General features: G+C 39.6%; 1 protein-coding gene across 1 annotated transcript in view; it reads left to right on the top strand.

Annotated features, from left to right (window-relative positions):
- The window catches only part of MCTP1 (multiple C2 and transmembrane domain containing 1), a gene marked incomplete at both ends in the record, with an annotated part of 279,396 nt that overhangs the window by 94,113 nt on the left and 164,497 nt on the right, over positions 1-20,786 (top strand). The window contains one exon of the mRNA XM_084304750.1: positions 3,599-3,713. Coding sequence (XP_084160876.1) covers positions 3,599-3,713 — 115 coding nt within the window. The remainder of the gene's footprint in view (positions 1-3,598; positions 3,714-20,786) is intronic.

Here is a 20,786-nt window from a genome sequence, read left to right as displayed (position 1 = left end):
TTGGTGTATGTGCAAAATCAAAACTTTCCTTTAAAGCAACCTAATTCTGATATTATGGGAAATTGTATAGTCTGGCAATTAAGTCATAATTTAGCTAAAGATAATATTCTAAAATAAGATGGTGACAGATCACTACTAAAGATTAATTCAAATGAATTAATTGAGGAATTGCCTTCCCACAGAAGTTTTTACTTATGCAAAACAATGGTTAATTGCTTTTATGCTCTTTGTCTGGAATCTCAATATTTTTCATAAAAATATAATAAAACAAAAGTATTTTCAGGTTCTTCCCTGCATTTTAAACACCAAAAATAAAGGCATGACCTTACCTCATCAGGCTTGCTGTCATCACCCATTAATAAACAGCTTTGTGTCTCATAACAACCTCTAGTTGTGATTAAATTTTTATGGCTACTGAGAACATGCAGCCCTGCTTATTCTTGACATGATTAGCTACAATTTGGAATATAAGAAAATTTGTTTTTAAAACAAATGTTTACAGCAATTGTAGGATTTGATGTATTTGATGTATTGATGACAATTATAGGATCTGATGTATTTTCTCAAGTTTCTTGTCCAAGTATTTCTAACTTTAAGTTCATTACTGCAGAATGCACAAAAGTAGTTCTTGGTGTTTTACTAGTTGCCATTATAACTGTTAAATTTTGAAATTTAAAACGTTGGTCAAAAATGGTTCACTGACAGTTGGATATATTATGTCAACCTCCATTTTTACTTACATAATTCAAATGCTGCTTGTCTGATGCAGAAATACTGCTTTGACTGCCTAATACTTAGGGGTAGTTAATGTCTGTTGGTTTTATAACATTTGTGTAACTGTTTATGGCCTGCAGCCCTGTTACATTGCTTACCTAAGCATTTCTAGTCTCCTTGAGCAGCTTTCTGAATGAATAACTGATTAGAGTAAAAGTTAAAAAAGAAAGTGAAGTTCCATTGCAAGAAAAAAGAAGGAAAGGTGAGAAAGGGAGAAGGAGAGTAGCACAGAAATATTTATAGCATTAAATTTAATTCATAGCATGTGTTTCCCCTAAGAAGGGAAGTGAGAGAGGGGCATCACAAGGAATAATCAGGGAGGAGACTGTGTATGTTGGCAGACATCGTGGTTCTTCTTGTATCTACAGCCTCTTGAAGAAAGTCAAGAAAGGGGAAGGAAAATCTCAGTGTTCATCACTTTCTTTGGAAGTCACATTTTATCTTACACAGCACCCTGACAAATGTCAGTGCCTAGGCTGAGCCTGAGAATCAGGCCAGTAAGATTTTTTTCCTTATTTCTGGCCACATTAGATACTGTGCATTGCAGAAGCATGTTAAGGAAGGTGAAGAGCAATGGGAGTCCTCCAGCTGCTTGGGCTCAGCACTGCTCCTGCCCCTCAGCTGCAGCCCAGCCCCATGCCCGGGGTCCTGGGGTCCCTTCCCAGGCTGGGGGATGCAGCTGCTGCTGTCCCCTCTGCAGTTTAAGCCGGTACCAGGACACATGGACCCTGACATGACCAGCCACAAAGGCTGCCCTGGTCAACAGTACTCACACGTGGGACTCTCGTGGAGATAGCCACAGGCGGCTGAGCCCCCAGCCTGCTCTCTGTCAGGTAGAGGCAGGAGTTCATCAGTTCAGGTCTGCAGAGCTCTGCCCTTCCTGCACCCAGATGGCCTGGGGCCCTTGGTCACACCTTACCAGCTGCGAGGTTCATCCTTCCTCCGTGAATGAAGGGTGAGGTGTGGGTAGCTCATCAGCCTGCCCCTTCTGAGACCAGGGGCCTCCTCCTGGTGATGGTCTCCTGGCTTACGTGCCCTCTGTAAGGTAACCCCACTGGGATAAACGTGTCTCATTCTCTCCTGCTCTTATAAAGAAGTGTGGCTGACCAGATGTGGTTCCCATCACTGCCTCCCTTTCTTGCTATCCCTCCTGCCTTGGAAGATGGTCCTTGACCAGGTACCCTTAGGGGAGCAGACTATCTCCTTCTACATACCCTTACAAGGCAGGGTGGAAATTCAGTTTTTGTTATGTTTGGCCTTGTAACTGCCTGTGGTCAGTAATTTTTAGGAATGAGATAGACAGCGAGGGATACACAGAGGAGTTAATCCATTAAAAGAAAGTGGTGGATGACTTCTGTTCTAGTCCTACAAGGTCTTTTGATAGTTTCAGGCATGCTCAGCAGTTACTTTACAAAGACAAAAGATAAATGTTGAGAGATTTCAACATCTTCCCTCTCCAGTCAAAGCTCATCTAACCATTTTCTCTGAAGTACGGTAGTTTTGAAGAATTTCATTTCTTTGGAACTGGTGAGCATCTTGCTATGTGGTTTGGCTAGCACTGGATGTGTTGCAACAAAGGTTAACATATTAGGCTCAGGTGCGACTCTGCAATTACAAGAGTAAAGCATATATTAAATTTTTGTTATTTTGTGTTTTTCTTCATGCTTTCATGTATTAATACCTTAAAAAGAAAATAAGGTGGGCACTAGGTATAGAAATAACAAAAGTTTCCAGTGGTGTAGGACTTAGTGCACATAGTCCAACATATTTCTATCATGCTGCTGCTGCCTTTTTTTTTTTTTTTTTTCTTACAGGGGAGCTATAATCTTATAACAAAGTATTAATGGCACTAGTCTTGGAAGTCTTACATCCTAGCATAAGACTATCTAATGTTGGTGCTCTGTGTATATAATATCTGAAGCTGCTGTATATATAATGCTGTGTATGTATAATAGATACAGCCATTCTGGTATTAAAATTAAATGTGATGTTCAAAGCATGAACTGTATAAATCTAGCAGGAAATACAACTTCTCTCCTTTGTCATCTGAGACAGAAATGTAGTTACTATTCACATGCTCCAGAGACTTCCTTTGCTTCTGACTTAGTTTATTTATTTATTTATTTTTAATTCTCTTGATACAATTTATACAAATAACTACTCTGAGAATCTTGTCTTTGCCCCTACCTGCAGGCAGATCAAAATTTATGTATTACAAATGAAGGGATATAACTACATTTATTGTCTTCAGGATATTTTTCACCAATCTCCTTCATAACTCTGTGTTAAAATCGCATAATTTGCAAAGCACTACAATAGCCACCACAATTGTATCACATTTATGTTTAGTCAATGTCTAGATTGCCACTGATGAATAAATGCAGGGTTTGAGAGTACTGATAATTACTAGTTCAAACAGCACTGCGAGGTTCAGGTTTTTTTGTTTGTTTTTGTTCTTTTTTTTTTTTCTTATTCTGCTCTAGCAGACCAGGAATGAATGTGAATGCAATTAAAAATGGAGGTTAACGTAGTAAATACAAATATCAAAGAATCATTTTTCAAACATTTTCTTTAATTTACAAATTTAACCATTGAAAAGTCAAAAAGCTATTTAAAAAATGAAAAAGAACTAAAATGGGATGCTAAGGAACTGTTGTGCTGAAGACAGGCATGGGTTCTTTGGTGCTGGACTGGCAGTTCTAAGGTGAAGGAATGGGACACATTCTTGTCTTAATTCAATAGGATGATAATACCATAGAAAAATACACCTTACTGAAACTCGTTGTAACAGTAGCTATTGTATTTTTATTTGTTTCTCCTCCAGAAAACAAGTTCAGTTGGAGCTAGTAATGCAGATTTTCCCTCTGAGGATCCCGGAATGTACCAGTTGGACATTACTTTAAGAAGAGGACAGAATTTAGCAGCAAGGGATCGTGGAGGTAAGTGTGTGCCGGTAAACACAGCCTTAATGTTGGGAAGTTTTCTGTCTGTTGATTAAATTTAAATGAGATTATTAAAGTTTCAATTAACAATTAAAGTTTGCATTTAGTGTTAGTTAAACTCTGTTTAAAACTATGTAGAAATTCTGTGACTCAAAAGCACACAGTAAAAGGAGCTAAGGCCGACTAAACCCACACAGGAAGAGAAATAAGATTTAGCTAACATTGATTTAATTGTACTATTACCTAATTTGCCTTCATTTTGAGGAAGTTTCAAACTAAGAAAGACTTAACTTAACTAAGTACGTTATTGCTGTCTTGTTCACTACTTACTTACTTTGTTCCTTTACTGCTTAACATAAATAATGGATCTGTGCTTAAAGACAACAACTCTCTATTTGATGTGTACAGGTGTTACCTGTTGGCCAATCTGTGGATCACATGTTGGTGTTTTACAGTTTGCACTGGGACATGTACCACAAACAATTTCTGAAGGATATTTTGACCCACAGGAACACAGCTGGCTGTCTCAGTGACTCTGCATGCAACTTTAATTCAATTCTTATTTTAAGTTAGGTCAGCCAGTAATTCATTTCCAGGCAGCTATTTAAGCCTGATAATTCTGACTAACATATTGGGCTTTTGTCAAAACATATTCCTTGTGAGAGAGGAAAAGCAATAGTAGGACTGCAACTAAAAAAAAAATAGTATTATACAGAGTCTTTTTGTGTCAACTTGATGTAGTTACTTCGCTGATTTTAGGTCTCAAATACTCCCTGGTATTTCTCTGATATTTATGTCACCACAACTAAAATTTTAATATTCTCACTGTTGCAAGAACACATTTTTTATTTATATTCTTCCTCTAGATGTATTGATAGCCTATCAAGCTTTGCCAGACATTCATTAAAAATAAAGATACTCAAATGTTTTTGTTTGATGAGCTGGAGAGACATCCATATAACTTGCTCAGTTTCTGACTGATTTGTTGTAATTCAGTCATATCTGCCATTGGTATTATTTCTAAATGAGCAAAAATGTGATTATAAATGTGTTGGTTTGTTCGCAAGGAAAAGAACTGTAGTAGCTTTTCCCATAACAAAGGAATCTAAAGTAAACAAGGGATGGGACATTTGTCTCCTGAGGTGAAAATCCAGGTTCTGAACTGAGTAGTTTTAGCAAGGCACTGTAAGTGTGTCAGGAAGAAGAACTTTCATTGCCATCTTGTGAACTATACAAAATCCTTCACGTCAGGAGGGAGCACACCTGTAGCTCCCCACTACTTGCTTAGGCTTCAGATCTCAACTGGGCTTGGGCTTCCAAGAGTCTTTATTTCAGAAATTTAGAGGAAAATATAAAAACAGTACCGTGTTCAGTGCTCCTTTGTAAGGCTTTGCCTGACAATTCTGGTGGCCTTCTACAAAAATGGTTACAGTACTGGTGAATAGGAGAAGAGCAACAGACATCATCTACCTGGACTTATGCAAGGCATTTGATAGTGTCCTGTGTGACATCCTTGTCTCTAAATTGGAGAGACATGGATTTGATGGATGGACCACTCAGTGGGTAAGGAGTTGGCTGGATGGTCGCACTCAAAGAGTTGTAGTCAACAGCTCAATGTCCAGGTGGAGATCAGTGATGAGTGGTGTTCCCCAGGGGTCGGTATTGGCACTGGCATTGTTTATCATTTTTTTTTGATGATATGGACGGTGGGATCAAGTGTGCCCTCAGCAAGTTTGCTGATGAGACCAAGTTGTGTGGTGTGGTCAACATGCAAGAAGAAAGGGATGGTCCCTCCATCCAGAGGGACCTGTACAGGCCTGAGAGATAGGCCTGTGCAAACATCATGGAGTTCAACAAGGCCAAATGTAAGGTCCGTGGGCCCAGTCAATCCCAAGCACAAATATAGGCTAGGTGGGGAGTGGATTGAGGAGAAGGGCCTGGTGGTGTTGGTAGACAAGAACCTCGCCATGAGCCAGCAATGTGCACTGGCAGCCCAGAAAGCCACCCACAACCTGGGCTGCAAGGGGATTGCCCCCCTCTGCTCTGCTCTCATCAGACCCCAACTGGAACCCTGCACTCAGCTCTGGGGCCCGCAGCACAAGGAGAACACAGAAGTGTTAGTACAAGTCCAGAGGAGGCCACAAGGATGATCAAAAGGGTTAGAGAACCTCTCCCGTGGAGACAGGCTGAGGGAGCTGGGATTGTTCAGCCTGGAGAAGAGAAGGCCTTGGCGAGACCTCACAGCAACCTCCAAGTACCTAAAGGGGGCTACAGGAGAGCTGGGGAGGGATCCTGTGTCAGGGGGTGTAGGGATAGGATAAGGGGTAAAGGTTTCAAACTAAAAATGGGTATATTTTGATTAGATGTAATGAAGAAATTCATTACTCTGAGGGTGGTGAGGCCCAGGCTGCCCAGAGGAGCTGTGGCTGCCCCATCCCTGGCAGTGCCCAAGGCCAGGCTGGATGGGGCTGGGGCCAGCCTGGGCTGGGGGGAGGTGTCCCTACCCATGGCAGGGGGTGGCACTGGGGGGCTTTAAGGTCCCTTCCAGCCCAAACCATTCTGGGATTCTGTGATCCCAAGCTAAAACCTGTCCATTCATGACTGAGTGTCCTTGCTGCCGTGTTCTGCGTTCCTGTTTGTTTTCTCTTTCTCGTGATGTTACTCAGACTGAGGATATTGTGAGCAACTGTAGAACTGGAATGAAGGGAACTGCACAGGTGTTAAGCAAGCACTTGGAGAATTTAGATAGCTGCTGGGTGGAAAGTGCACAGAAGGGTGTTAAATTTGGAAAGTCATTTCTCTCTAAATCCTCTCTAGTGTAATACTTGATATCTTTTATTTATTTTTTCAATAATTCCTGTGGTAGCACCAATGTTATTTCACTAAGAATGGGCATGTAAAACTGAATTCTTACTAGAATTTTGTCTGGGTGCAAGAGGAGATTCAGCAAGAACAATTCACTTATTGAAATGCACAGGGGAAAAAAAAAAAAAAAAAGTCCTGTTCTGAAGTTTTTTGTTCAAATTCGTTTTGCCTCTGAGAAGGATGTTAGAGGGAAGTAACATGTGCTTGTCACATTTGGCACCTGTTTAAAGCCCCTCGTGGAGACAGAGTACTGTCTTCACCCGGACCTTTGGTCTGAATCAGTACCAGCATTTTTGTTGCATTGCCTGCATTCTAAAACACTGCTTGTGTTAGGTGTTTTGAACCAGAAAGTGATTATGGGACAGTCTGTGGGAGGCACTGTGTAAGGGTATATATCCAAATGCTAAATGCAGCTGCTAAGACAGTTGTTTTGGATATTAAAATCAGAGGTTGGGAGATTTATCACAGGAGTGTCACAGAGAAGTCATAAGCTGTAAGTCTGCAGCAGCCCAGTAAGCCTTCCCTCCAAAACTTTTTTTCAGATGCCCTGGAAAAGCCCTCTGCTTAAAACCTGACACTTTTTATTTATTTATTTTTTTTCCTGAGTGCTGTAAATCTCACTCCAAAAGCATACTTTAACTACTGGTTTTAAACTTATATTTTTGTTCCTTAATTCTCAAACTGCAGTTTCACATATCTTTTTAGAAACCTGCTTCTGAACATATTGCAGTCTTGGAATTCAAAGTTGAATTCTCCTTGCGTGAATGTTCTGCACACTTTGTCTTACCCACATTTATAAAAAGACAGCATAACATTCTCAGAGGAAAGGGAAAAGATTGCAGCTGTATTTATGTGGCTAGCAATGCCAGCATTGCTCATGGCTATCAGTTGATAAATAGCACGGTTGGTAGTCACAACAAGGGAAGATCAGAACATTCTTTCTTCATCAGAGGACCAACATCTTGCTGTTGTCTTCTCAGAGGGTTGAAAATAGGTCTTCATTATCACAAGCAATGCTTCTGTACCAATGTGTGCAGTATGAGAGCAGGAAATGTAACTATTCTTCTTAACTCCTCATCTTTATAGGAAAACCTGTCTTCAATCTGATCAAGCTTTCCTTCCAACTATCGCTAAGCTGTGGTACCATGGTGACATCTCAGCTTTGTGATGAGACGGTTTACAGTTTTCTTCTGGCAAAATCCTATAGTGACCACAAGTGTAGTTTTTAGAATTTGCTTTATTTAAATGCTTCCTGAAGTAAACCATATACTTAGTTAGATTTCAAAATTTAGTTTTCAATCCTTTTTCTTGTGAGCACTGTTGAAAATCATTGGTAATTTTATGTTGTGCTTTTTTTTTTTTTTAGTTTTAATTTCTCATTTCCTTTCTGTCATGGAAAGTATTTGTGTAACATGTATATTTTAAGACTTTTTCACAAGAACTAAAATTTATATTTTAAAAAAATCTTTGATTTTTTTTGGCTGGTCTCTCACTTCCATATAGGTTTTATGCAACTACTTCATATCAGTAACATGCCTTTATGATTTCTATGCAATATTTTAAGCAAAAAACAAACAAACAAACAAACAACTGGCCAAACAAAAAACAACAACAAAAAACCTGTGTCATTGATTCATTTTTGTTTTAAGAGAGACTTGACTTACACTGAGATGTAAACTGAAATGTTGTAGCACAACTGGTGGAAGTTAACTACATTTTAGTCATTAGTATTCTACCATTCTCTTTGGTCCAAGGAACAATATCAAAATATTCTTTTAAATGTTCTAGATACTTTTTTCTCACAGTCTTTTCTTGCTTCACTGGCGTCAGGAAGCCACTCCCTTTAGTGCTCATAGTGCACAAACTTCGGAAATAAGTAGCACAGATTAATCCCACTAAGTCTTATGGTTTGCATGGTGTCAATAAACAGACTAGCTACATGATGAATTTGATCACTTCTGGTTTTAAAATCTATAAATTTTACCGGTGCACGTGAAAACTTATCTGTTCTTGCAAAATAGCAATGGAAAGTTTTGAGTGTAAATAAATTTTCATTTGGCTTTTTCACAATGATCGGGCAGTAGCTTATTTTGTGTGTGAAATCATCCAGGAAGAGTTCTTGAAAAGAGATGCTTGCAATGTCCTAAGGCCTTGGCCTGTAGTTGGATAATACCACCATACCTCTGTGTCCCTGCAGAAGACTATTTGACAGTGCTGCTTAAGACTTTGTACTAGGAGCGGAGTTTCTCAACTCCCTGGCTCTGGCACTGAAACCTGTACCTGAAATTTTAAGAAATAAAACAGAAATTTTACATTTTCAATATGAAATGTTTACCACAGCAAGAAACTAGCTGTTTAAATTGAGCATAATTGAGAGAGATGACTGTCAAAACAAGGAAAAATCCAAATAACTGCAATAATGTAAGAATATACACATAGAGCTTGTATTTTGTCTGGTGAATTTCTCCATAACCATATACATTGTCAAGATGTGGAAGAGAAGAAAATACCAACAAAATAAGAAGTAAATAATACGTAATTGGCTGCTCTTGGCTTGGACTGGTGTACGCTTCATTGGGTTAAAAACTGGCTGGATAGCTGGACCCAAAGAGTTGTGGTGAATGGAGTCAAATCCAGTTGGAGGCCGGTCACTAGTGGAGTCATCCAGGGCTCGGTACTGGGGCCACTCCTCTTTAATATCCTTGTCAATGATTTGGATGAGGGGATCGAGTGCACCCTCAGTAAATTTGCAGATGACACCAAGTTAGGTGCGTGTGTCGATCTGCTCGAGGGTAGGAAAGCTCTGCAGGAGGATCTGGATAGGCTGCACCGATGGGCTGAGGTCAACTGCATGAAGTTCAACAAGGCCAAGTGCCGGGTCCTGCACCTGGGGCACAACAACCCCAAGCAGAGCTACAGGCTGGGAGATGAGTGGTTGGAAAGCTGCCAGGCAGAGAAGGACCTGGGAGTGATGGTGGATAGTCGGCTGAATATGAGCCAGCAGTGTGCTCAGGTGGCCAAGAAGGCCAACGGCATCCTGGCTTGTATCAGGAACAGTGTGACCAGCAGGGCTAGGGAGGTGATCGTCCCCCTGTACTCAGCTCTGGTGAGGCCGCACCTCGAGTACTGTGTTCAGTTTTGGGCCCCTCGCTACAAGAAGGACATGGAGGTGCTCAAAAGAGTCCAGAGAAGGGCAACGAAGCTGGTGAGGGGCCTGGAGAACAAGTCCTACGAGGAGCGGCTGAGGGAGCTGGGCTTGTTCAGCCTGGAGAAGAGGAGGCTCAGGGGCGACCTTATCACTCTCTACAGATACCTTAAAGGAGGCTGTAGCGAGGTGGGGGTTGGTCTGTTTTCCCATGTGCCTGGTGACAGGATGAGGGGGAATGGGGTAAAGTTGCGCCAGGGGTGCTTTAGGTTGGATATTAGGAAGAACTTCTTTACCAAAAGGGTTGTTAGGCATTGAAACAGGCTGCCCAGGGAAGTGGTGGAGTCACCATCCCTGGAGGTCTTTAAAAGACATTTAGATGTAGAGCTTAGTGATGTGGTTTAGTGGAGGACTGGTTAGTGTTAGGTCAGAGGTTGGACTAGGTGATCTTGGAGGTCTCTTCCAACCTAGAAATTCTGTGATTCTGTAAAATAAGAGCGATCAGCCTTAAGATACAGCTGATTCTGTGCAGCCACGAAACATTGAAAGCACACATATGTGTAATGCAATGCACTTAAAATTATTGAAAAGACTTTTTATGTAAGCTTACCTACAGAGAATGTAATTTATGCTTGAATCGTGCATCACTATTGAAGGATATTGAAATTCAATCCTAAACTGTAGTGTGTACAGGGTAATGATCCAGATCTACAAACTGTTCATCTCCACAATACAGGTAGATTGGGATTAGGGAATGAATTTTGCTGATTGTGAAATACAGCTAAGTCTATTACAGGGTTGAAAATGATGGGAACATGTCTGTGGAAAGGTGTTATGAGAGGATTAATGGCATAAATCAATACTGTAGCACTTCAATACTTGCATCTTCATGATGTGGGAAATAGTCACAGGGCCATAGCCAAAGAGAAAAGTTACTCAGAATATAACAGGAAGCCAGAAGCCAAATTGTTTCTAGAAGGTCTTTCAGATCAGTTTTTTTGTGCTACTAAATGGAAACATTTTTCAAAGTATCTTTTTAATTCTATTTCTATTTTAACATTTTTGTTGTGTCTGGAATTTTAGAGCTATTTAATACAAAGGAAATCAGATATAAATTGGTTTTGAATGGAAATCAAAGTTCATATTTAGTTTAAATGAGAATATGCAAGAGTGTTAGCTTATTTTAAGGTGTTTCAAAGGGATTACATTGTTTTATCTGAGTCACAATTATACTTAATACATTTTTATAAGCTCTCCAGGAGATATGAGGGTCTGGAACAGCTAATTTTTGAAAGCTTAGTTTCTTTACAACAGAGATACTGAGTGTATGATGCTGAAACAAGAGATCACAGCTTGGCTTGCTTCTTACCCTGGTATTCTTGTAAATGTATGTAGATGTGTGACAGCATTCATACATCATAAAAATATTTACAGGATGTTTTATTTAAAGATACATGGTCATTAGGTACACAGAGGTTTTTATTTGTATTTCACTAAAGATACCTAAAATTAAGGAAGAGCCTGCTGCAGTTTTGTGTCTCTTTTCTGTAGAGAGATGTTAGCTTGGTTAAAGAGAATTACAGCTGTGGTTTTATTTCTAACTGTCAACAGATACAGATCAGCATTGCCCACTATAAAATGCAGACTGGGAAAATACATTCCAGCTCTGCCGTAGCCTTGCTGCTGCAGTTGTTTTTCTGTAGCAGTGTGGTGGACACACAGTGTGGCACCGCCAAGGAGCTGCTGCTTGCTCTCGGGAGGCCGGTAGTGGTGTGTTCACCTTACTGAGAGGTAGACCTTAGGCAGGATCCTGGTGGCAGTGGCTCATACCTAATGGTAACTGCGGAATAATTGACAGAAGAGCAAGGAGGAAAGAGTGAAGTGCAGATCTGAGAAACGGGAGGGCAGCATACCCAGAAGGGCAGAGGTAAGCACCCATCTCATGTGTTGCAAGCAGCTTTGTCCTTCTGAGCAGAAGGTGCTGAAGTCCACAGAAGGATGGGCTTAGTTGTGTTGCTTTGGTTCCTTCTGATCTCACCTCGACATTGTGCCTGTTCTCTCACTGCACTGGTTCACCACCATCAAGCAAACTCCTTAAGTCTCCGTGCAGTGTTTTTCTTCTAATATGGCTTTCTGTTTCTGCTATAGCCAGGCATTCTTCTGTGCTATTGGATATCCTCACTTGGAGGGCGATGGTATCCTACTGCCGCTTTGAAAACTTCAGAAGAAACAGGTGCTCCTTGAAGTTGAAAATAAGTAATCATTTTCACCCTACTAATCTCTTTTTCTCCCTTGTATTTTGGTAAGCATCTGATCTGCGTTTCTCTTAACACAATGTGGCACTTGTTATTTTTTCCCTCATTTCTCCATCACAAGAAGAAAGAAACATCTGAGGATACTGCACGGCAGCCTTATAAAAGGACTGCTAAATGCTTGTCGTGGTTTAACCTGGCCGGCAGCTAAACACCACACAGCCATTCGCTCACCCTCCCCCCTCCCTCTCTGGGACAGGGGAGAGAAATGGAAAGTGAAGCCCGTGAGTTGAGATAAAGACAGTTTAATAAGACAGGAAAATAATAATAACAATAATAATACAATGGTGATAATAGTACTAATAGTAATAATGTGTACAAACAAGTGATGCACAATGCAATTGCTCACCACCCACTGACTGATGCCCAGCCTAACCCCGAGCAGTCCGGCCCCCTCCCCCGGCTAGCCACCCCTATATATTGTTTAGCATGACCCCAGATGAGATGGAGTACCCCTTTAGCTAGTTTGGGTCACCTGTCCTGGGTCTGTCCCCTCCCAGCTCTTACTGCACCCCCAGCCTGCCCCTTGGCAGGACAGAGCAAGAAGCTGAGATGTCCTTGGCTTGGTATAAGCACTGCTCTGCAACAATTAAAACATCGGGGTGTTATCAGCACTCTTTTCATCCTAAGCCAAAACAAAGCATTCTACCAGCTACTAGGAAGAGAATTAACTCTGTTCTAACTGAAACCAGGACAATGCTGTGCCTTTAAAGGGGAGTCTTTTACAGTAGGAAGATGGACTGTCAAGTCCGGTTCATGTCTCAAGTAAATTTATGGGATTATTAAATAATTTGAGAACATGTTCTCAAGCCACTCCTTGGGATCTTACAATTAAAAATTCTACAATTCCAAAGCAAACTTAGTCTCAGTTCCTCTGGAGACAGCAACAGGTGCTATGAATTTCCCATGGCAAGGTCTAGCCAAAGCTGCCTGTGAGTGTTGGCTGTGTGCCATGCTACAAAAATGGCAAATAGGGGTATGTTTCAGCCACCACTGTCTGTAGGCTCTTACACTTTACCAGCTTCCGCACAACCCTACTAATCAGGCATCCAAATAAAATACTGAATTTTTGGAGCCTCAGAGTGCTTTGAGCCAGAATTTACATCTGTGAGTAGCAGTGTATTTAATGCAGTGAAAATTTAAAAATAAAAATCCCCAAATGGAGTTTTATTTATGAGAGTTATGCAGATTACACAAAAATATTAGTTGATATGACTGAGTGGATATGAAACAGATATTTATGAAAGACAAAAATAACTTTATAGTTTTTTTTTTCAAACATATTTTAATGTGTTGGTTTTAGGCACCCAGATTTGAAAATGTCAGTTTGCAGTACACTGGGAAAACTCATATGCTGCAAAGGTGAGGATGTATTAAGGTAAATTGTGGGCTAAGTAAGAAGGCTGTGCTGCCATTCAGCGAGACCTGGACAGGCTGGAGAGATGGGCAGGAAGTAACCAAATGAGGTTTAATAAGAGCAAGTGTAGAGTCATGCACCTGGGAAGGAACAACCACATGTATCAGTACAGGCTGGGGGATGACCTGCTGGAGAGGAGCTCTGAGGAGAAGGACCTGGGGGTCCTGGTGGATGACAGGTTGGCCATGAGCCAGTACTGTGCCCTCATGGCCAAGAGGGCCCATGGGATCATGACGTGCATTAAAAGGAGCATGGCCAACAGGGCAGGGGAGGTGATCCTCCCCCTCTATTCTGCCCTAGTCAGGCCTCACCTGGAGTACTGTGTCCAGTTCTGGGCTCTCTGGTGCAAAAAAGACAGGGATCTCCTGGAAAGAGTCCAGCGGAGGGCAACAAAGCTGGTACGGGGCCTGGAGCATCTTCCCTATGAGGAAAGGCTGAGAGACCTGTTCAGCCTGGAGAAGACTGAGAGGGGCTCTTACCAATGTTTACAAATATCTTAAGTGTGGGAGACAGAGAGATTTGGCCAACCTCTTTTCAGTGGTTCACGGGGACAGGACAAGGGGTAATGGCCACAAGATAGAGCACAGGCAGTTCCACACCAACATGCGAAAGAACTTCTTCACGGTGAGGGTGATGAGCATTGGAACAGGCTGCCCAGGGAAGCTGTGGAGTCTCCTTCTCTGGAGATATTCAAGGCCTGTCTGGACACCTACCTGGGAAACCTGCTCTAGGGAACCTGCTTTGGCAGGGGGGTTGGACCCGATGATCTTTAGAGGTCCCTTCCAACCCCTTCAATTCTGTGATTCTGTGATTCTGTAAGTAAGTTTATCGTATATTTGAAAATCACTAGCATATAACAAGAAGTACAGCAGGCTTCTTAATAATTCTAGGTAATTTCTAGATTTTAGAATTACAGAATTTATTTCTGATTTTTACAATAAATTCTGTCTCTGTTGGAGATAATACTAGAATCTCTATGAATCTGAGTGGGCCAGAATTTCTCCTCCTGTAACAGTCTTGTTTGTAATATAACATATGTATATATGTGTATATATTCAATATATTAGGATCCTATAAGAATGCAATAGAAAGAAAACAGTAAAATTTTCCTTAATGTCTTTGGAGGAATGCTCTTGATAGATTGCTCACTTTTTCTAGAAAAGGCCATTTGAGCAGTTGTGTTTTACAGTTAAAAAATAAATAAACAGTTAACTAAGAACTTATAAGTACTTGTGCAGATGTGATGTTTGGGCTGTATGTTTAGTATTTTGGTTACAAGTCAGTTTTAGAAGAATAGAAGTAAAGAATTTGAAGGAATGCTAATGAAACCTGAAGTACTCATACAGCATGTAACAAACAATAAGAAATGATGCCACTAGGTACAGTTGTGTAATTTGTGATCGTATAACTTGAAGTACAATACAACTTGAGATTCAGAGGAGTCCATCACTCTGAAAATATGTTCTCTAACATGTGAAGACAGCATTTTATTTTTATTTTTATTTTTATTTTCAGTTTTAAGGTACCATTGGTCTCCTGGGTTTGATCCTATGATACAGTATGAGAAAGCAAAACTGATGTTTAAATTTGGTTGTAAAGCTTTTGTGCCCATACACCATTAGCTGACACTGCTGTGATCCCTTTGTTGCAGCTCTTCTGAAGTACCGGTACAGAATACTTTTGGATTAGCTTGCCTGTTCACATCAATACAGAGAAAAACAGTTGTTAGAACAGAATCCACCTGGTGTTAGCTGAATACTTACAAAATTTAGTTGTAATTAAAGGAAGAAAAAAAAATATGGAATTTTCAGACTCACCTATTGCAGAGACAAACTGCTTATCTTCCATAACCTAATGTTAATTTCTGCTGTACCTTTTCCTACCTATGCTCCTGCTTTAATGCTATCTACAGCAGTATTTTGGACTGCAGTATGTGTAATTTCCCTGGGTACATGCTCCAACCTGTACAAAGTAAAGAAATCTCTTCTCTCTGTCTTGTCACCTTGTTATACCTTTTATTACCTACACTTTTATGAATAGCATTTTTAGTTGCAATAAGTTACTTCCCTTTTCATTATTCTCAAGAAGAAATCTTCAAGTTGAGCAAATGCAATATATTCATCTCAACCTCTGCAGCCCTTTTGGACTGATTTCTCCACTGATAATGCAAAATGTTTAGGAAAGGAAGCAGTGCAGAATTATTAACAAGATAGGGTTTTTTTTCATGGTTATTTTCTAATCAGTTTGAGTTTGGAAGCTCATCTTAAAATCAGGGTTAAAATATTAGCTTATTTTCGATCAAAATATTTTATCATGACTTCTGATAATGTTTTCTTCTATATTAACTTCCATTTGATTTGCTGCTGTCATATTTGTGGTAGTTCTCACTGTCATAAGAAATGGGAGTTTTGCTAATAGGAGAGGTTAATGGGTATACTGTAACTACTCCTTGCCTGAGTGCTGCATACCAGTGGTGATATTGTTACTTTCTTTTAAGACACAGTTTGGTGATTAAGTGTTGGCACATGAGTAAGCTAGAATGCAGAAGATAGCAGTCCCAGCAAACACACCTTCTGCCTAAGAGCAGTAAAATGTCTGTCACTGAGACCTGGGAGGAAAAAAAAAAAAAATTATAAGTGGAAACCTTGCATTCTTGAGGCTGTTTCCTATTTCTTCTATATCTTCTCCTATATGATCTTATGGCTGTAAAATTCAGAGGCACTTATTTTCTGTCTAAAAATTATTTCAGCATTGACTGTGCTTAGAATTTGACTTAAAACTAGGAAATCCAAACCGCTGTTTTTCTCTGTAGTATGGTCCTACCCAGACTGCACAGAAACTCAGATTTATGAAAAGGACTTTCTGTATTTATTTCTGAAATGAAATAAAGCTCTTGATCTCTTGATATCCTTGTATATTTATTTGCTGCCAAGTCTCAAATAGGAAAGTGAATTGTGGGCATAAATTGAGTGGACAGTCCGACCCTGAGTGAGTTGATTTAAACAGGTGGATGTAGACAAAAGACAGACAGAGGGAGATCTCACAATGAGTCCCAATAGCAGTAGCATGGTGCAGAGGCTCTCGTGGGAGCTACATAAGGCACTGCACAGCTAGCTGGTCAAGGGCTGCTCTGTGCTGGTGTGGCTTCGCCTTCTGTTTTGTGTGTGGTTTGGGGCACCACAGCATAAGAAGGGCGTAAAACTGTTAAAGAGCGTCCAAAGGAGGGCTACAAAGATGGTGAAGGGTCTCAAGGTCAAGATGTATGAGGAGCGGCCCAGGTCCCTTTGGTTCCTTCAGCCCAGAGCAGAGCAGGCTGAGGGGAGGCCTCATGGCGGTCTGCAGCTCCTCACAGGGAGCGGAGGGGCAGGCGCTGAGCTCTGCCCTCTGGGAACAGCGACAGGACCCGAGGGAATGGCATGGAGCTGGGACAGGGGAGGGTCAGGCTGGGGGTTAGGGAAAGGTTCTGCACCCAGAGGTGGTCGGGCACTGGGACAGGCTGCCCAGGGCAGTGGTCATGGCACTGAGCCTGATGGAGTTCAAGAAGCATTTGGACAACGCTGTCAGAGATGTGAATTGCTTTGGGATGATCCTGTGTGGAGCCAGCGGTTGGACTTGATGATCCTTGTGTATCCCTTACAACTCAGGTTATTCAGTGATTCTGTGAATCTATGACACATGGCATGAGATTGAAAAGGAAGGAAGAACTGAGTTGAAGTGAGACTGATCACTTGGAAATAACAGATAATAATAGGTAGCAGAGGAACCCAGATTTTTGTTGAAGGCCAAAAGTTTCCTGCTCATCTAGTAGGAGCAGCAAGAGATAGCTATAGGACACAACGTGGTGTTCCCTACTAAGTTGCCATTATTCCAAATCCTGAAGGGTTGCTAACCAGGTCATTAATTGACATCATTGAAAAATACGTTGAAAGCATGTAAGATGTGGCTCTGTCCTTGTTCAGGTTCTGTCTTGTAAATTATCATGGTCTGGAGGCATCATTTGAAACTTCTTCCTCTCAAACAATAAACCTGTAGTTCTGATACCACTTGTATTAGTTCCAGAAATGATAAAAATATATATTTATTTATTTTGACACGACTGTTAACACTAGAGATCTTTCACTTGGAAATGTCTATTTTTGGTTTAAGAAGATCAGTACTGGGAATAAAACATGTTTTGTTTTGTTTTTATTAATACAAATGATGAACATAAGAGGGAATTGTTTATCCAGCAACTGCATTCATTTAATGCTTCTCAAATCATTTCCCTTTCCTTCAGTTTCATCACCATGCTTCTTATTCTTTAAGTATTGTAGGAACGTGTTTATTATTCACTTTAATTTCACGTGACAATGTGTCATGTAGTTAAATGGATTTTTCCTTTGGTAGGTATGTGGAGTATAATGCTAGCATTGCAGATTAGAAAACGTACATGTTTGTTGCTTGTGTTTGTGGTGGCTAAGCTTTCATTCCTATTTAATAGCTTTTGTTCTCAAAGAACATACGAATATTCGTAAGAGGAGGAAAAGTGTGTATGCTCCTACATACATCTCTAAGTCATTTTATGAATGCAGTTCAATGAGTAAGTCATCCCAAGTTCTAAACATCTGACTGAAGCTTTGAATCATTTTGTTCCTATAACCATGAAGTAACAGAGGTAAAGCAAGAGGACTTTGACAGTGCTAAAAATAAGGTTAAAAATAAATAAATAAATAATAGGCTGTCCAGTCACCTATAACCTGTCAGGCATAATATGTTACTAAAGTGGTATGGTTTAAATAGTGTGCCACTGTAGTACAATCAAAGATGCAGACATTTGTGTCAAAAATTGAGTGATGTTCCTAAGTGGACCATTGCAGTAGGAATTTGTACCAAGATCAAAAGATAGCTTCTTCAGATCACATTACCTACTGGACAGGGAAGATGATGTAGAACTTGAGTACTTTAAGTTACCCCAGGAGCCAAAATCCTCACGAAACCTGTTGTTAGTAATGCAGATAAATTATTGCAGGTTGGTGGCAGCATCTTGACTTGGGACTTCCAGACCACTGTCCTCTGATTGAGGTGGAAGAATCTGGTCTGTTAATTCAAAGTCATTACAAGGCAATAAACACCTGTGTTTTTAAAGTGTCTAAAAGTGAATTGAAAGTTATGCTTTGTTTACATGCGACTATGTCTGTTGTGGCTTTTGTTTGTTTGTTTGTTGTGTTTCTCAGATGACCTTAAAAAAATTAAGGAAATAACAACATTAATGTTTTTTAGCTAGAAAATTAGAATGTTTTTTTAAGGCAAGTTTCACATACTGCGTTTCTGTGAATGTTTCTTCACAGTGGAAGCTCTCTTTCACATGACTTTAGCAGGGATTGCCTATGCCATGAGTATGAGTTTCAACTGAGATATTAAATACACATTGTACCTTTTTGTTGTGCCTGACATATGTGAGCTGCATGCTGCTAGAGGCTTCTATTTTTGTTTTACCTAACATTTTTATTTTCCATAAAATAAAAATAAATACGTAACAGCTGAGATCAGATCAAAGATCTGATTGTATTTCAGCATTTATTTAATGTGTAGTAACTATTCTCCCTGGGGAATGGGAAAAAATACTAATAAGAGATTCTTGACTGTATTGTTACATTGACAAGGGCAAATCACATTTGTCTATTGCAACTGTATAAAAATACATATATTATTTCTGTTAAACTGGAAGATATAATGTGTAAGACCTACAGAAAGCAAATCAGATTTTTCTGTCTGTATAAGAGGTGAAACCTCTGATTGATTTTGCAAAAGGTGTCTGTCATCACAAATAAATGGTCATGCTCTAAACAATTTCAGGAAGATTTTAATTTCAGTCATAAGCTTTTAGGAGTGGTACATCCTTTGGTCAGGGGGTGTACTTCTGTTTACCCTGAGTAATTAGAATAATAATTCATGCTGTAAGGATCACATTTCTGTAACATAAATTCTGTTTGAATGAACCTTACTTCAGCCATGCTTAAGATTAAATAAGTTTTCTTGAAATTAGGCTGACCTTTGAGTACTTGCTCTTTGTCTATCCTGTGCTATGCCAGTCTGGTTTTATCATTCCTTGTATTTCACAAGCATAATTAGTATTTATATAGATGGGTATTTATTAAACAAAGATGATTTATCATGGGCTATACTGAAATCTAGTAGTTAAGCTGCCTTTTTCATGGAAGAAATGAGTCTTCAAAAGAAAGATAAAAAACTATGACTGCTATAACCAACATTTTTTTTTAATGGACACTGAATAATTAAAACTTTGTATTCCCTATTGACTCCTGAGTAGAAGATCTCTGAATCCTGTAGCACTTGTGTGCTCACTGTAAATTTGTAATTGGTATCTTCATTCTTAGGATATTAATATTCCATAAGTGCTTTTTAAAGTAATTAGTGTCCTTCTTAGATGAATTGGGTGGATAATTCTTTGTTAGGTGGACAGAAGGACAGAAACTAGGATTGTTGATGGAAAAGCTGCATTTTTTAGTGTACGCAATAGTGTAAGTGAATAAGATGAATTATTATTTTTGTTTGTTAAATTAATATAAAATAGCTTGTGGTAAATATTTTCCCTAGTTTTAGTAATAGACTAAAGGGGAATGTCAGTACTCCTGAGCAGACATATTCTTTATGTTTCTTTTTATGAGACTTTTCATATCACAATTTGGAAATATTAATATGTAAAAAAATAGAAATTGATGCATGTTTTGCTTGGTATACTCAATTAACACATACTTGAGAACCATCCTCTCAGTTTTTCTTCTACCTTGGTTGTAAAAAAGAAAACGATTTGAGACTGAAAAACTTCATTATTGGAGAACAAAGTGAATGGAGTTGGAAAGAGAGAGTTCTCCAAGAAATGAATCAGGACCAAATGCTTGTATTAATAATTAAGCTTCTCAGGAATTATGATGTCAAAGTTACTGTGCATCTATGTACTTGTATGAAGTTATCATGGTGTAAATAATTAACTCTTGTTAATTATTTATACATCAGGACATAAGATTGGATTTTCTAAAATGGATTTATTTGCATAATGATTATTTGATGATCAGATATGGGTAAAAATCTAGTGAAGTCCTTTATGTGATAGTCCTTGAAGTTAAGGAAAAGTCAAAACCTTTCACAGTGAAAGTGAAGAAAAGTTCATATTTGTGACCAGGGATGGTACGCAGTCAATGGATTCTACTTTTTTTTATTATTATTATTATTTTTTTTTTTTTTATAAGGTCTCACCCATAGGCAGTGGAGGCCGAGTTGTCTCAGCTACTGTGAAATGGAGCCTTATGAATTAAAGCGGACTGAAATTG

The sequence above is a fragment of the Netta rufina genome (assembly GCF_964035555.1).
Source record: "Netta rufina genome assembly, chromosome: Z".
NCBI classification, from domain to species: Eukaryota; Metazoa; Chordata; class Aves; order Anseriformes; family Anatidae; genus Netta; species Netta rufina.
This window is presented reverse-complemented; position numbering and strand designations above follow the sequence as displayed.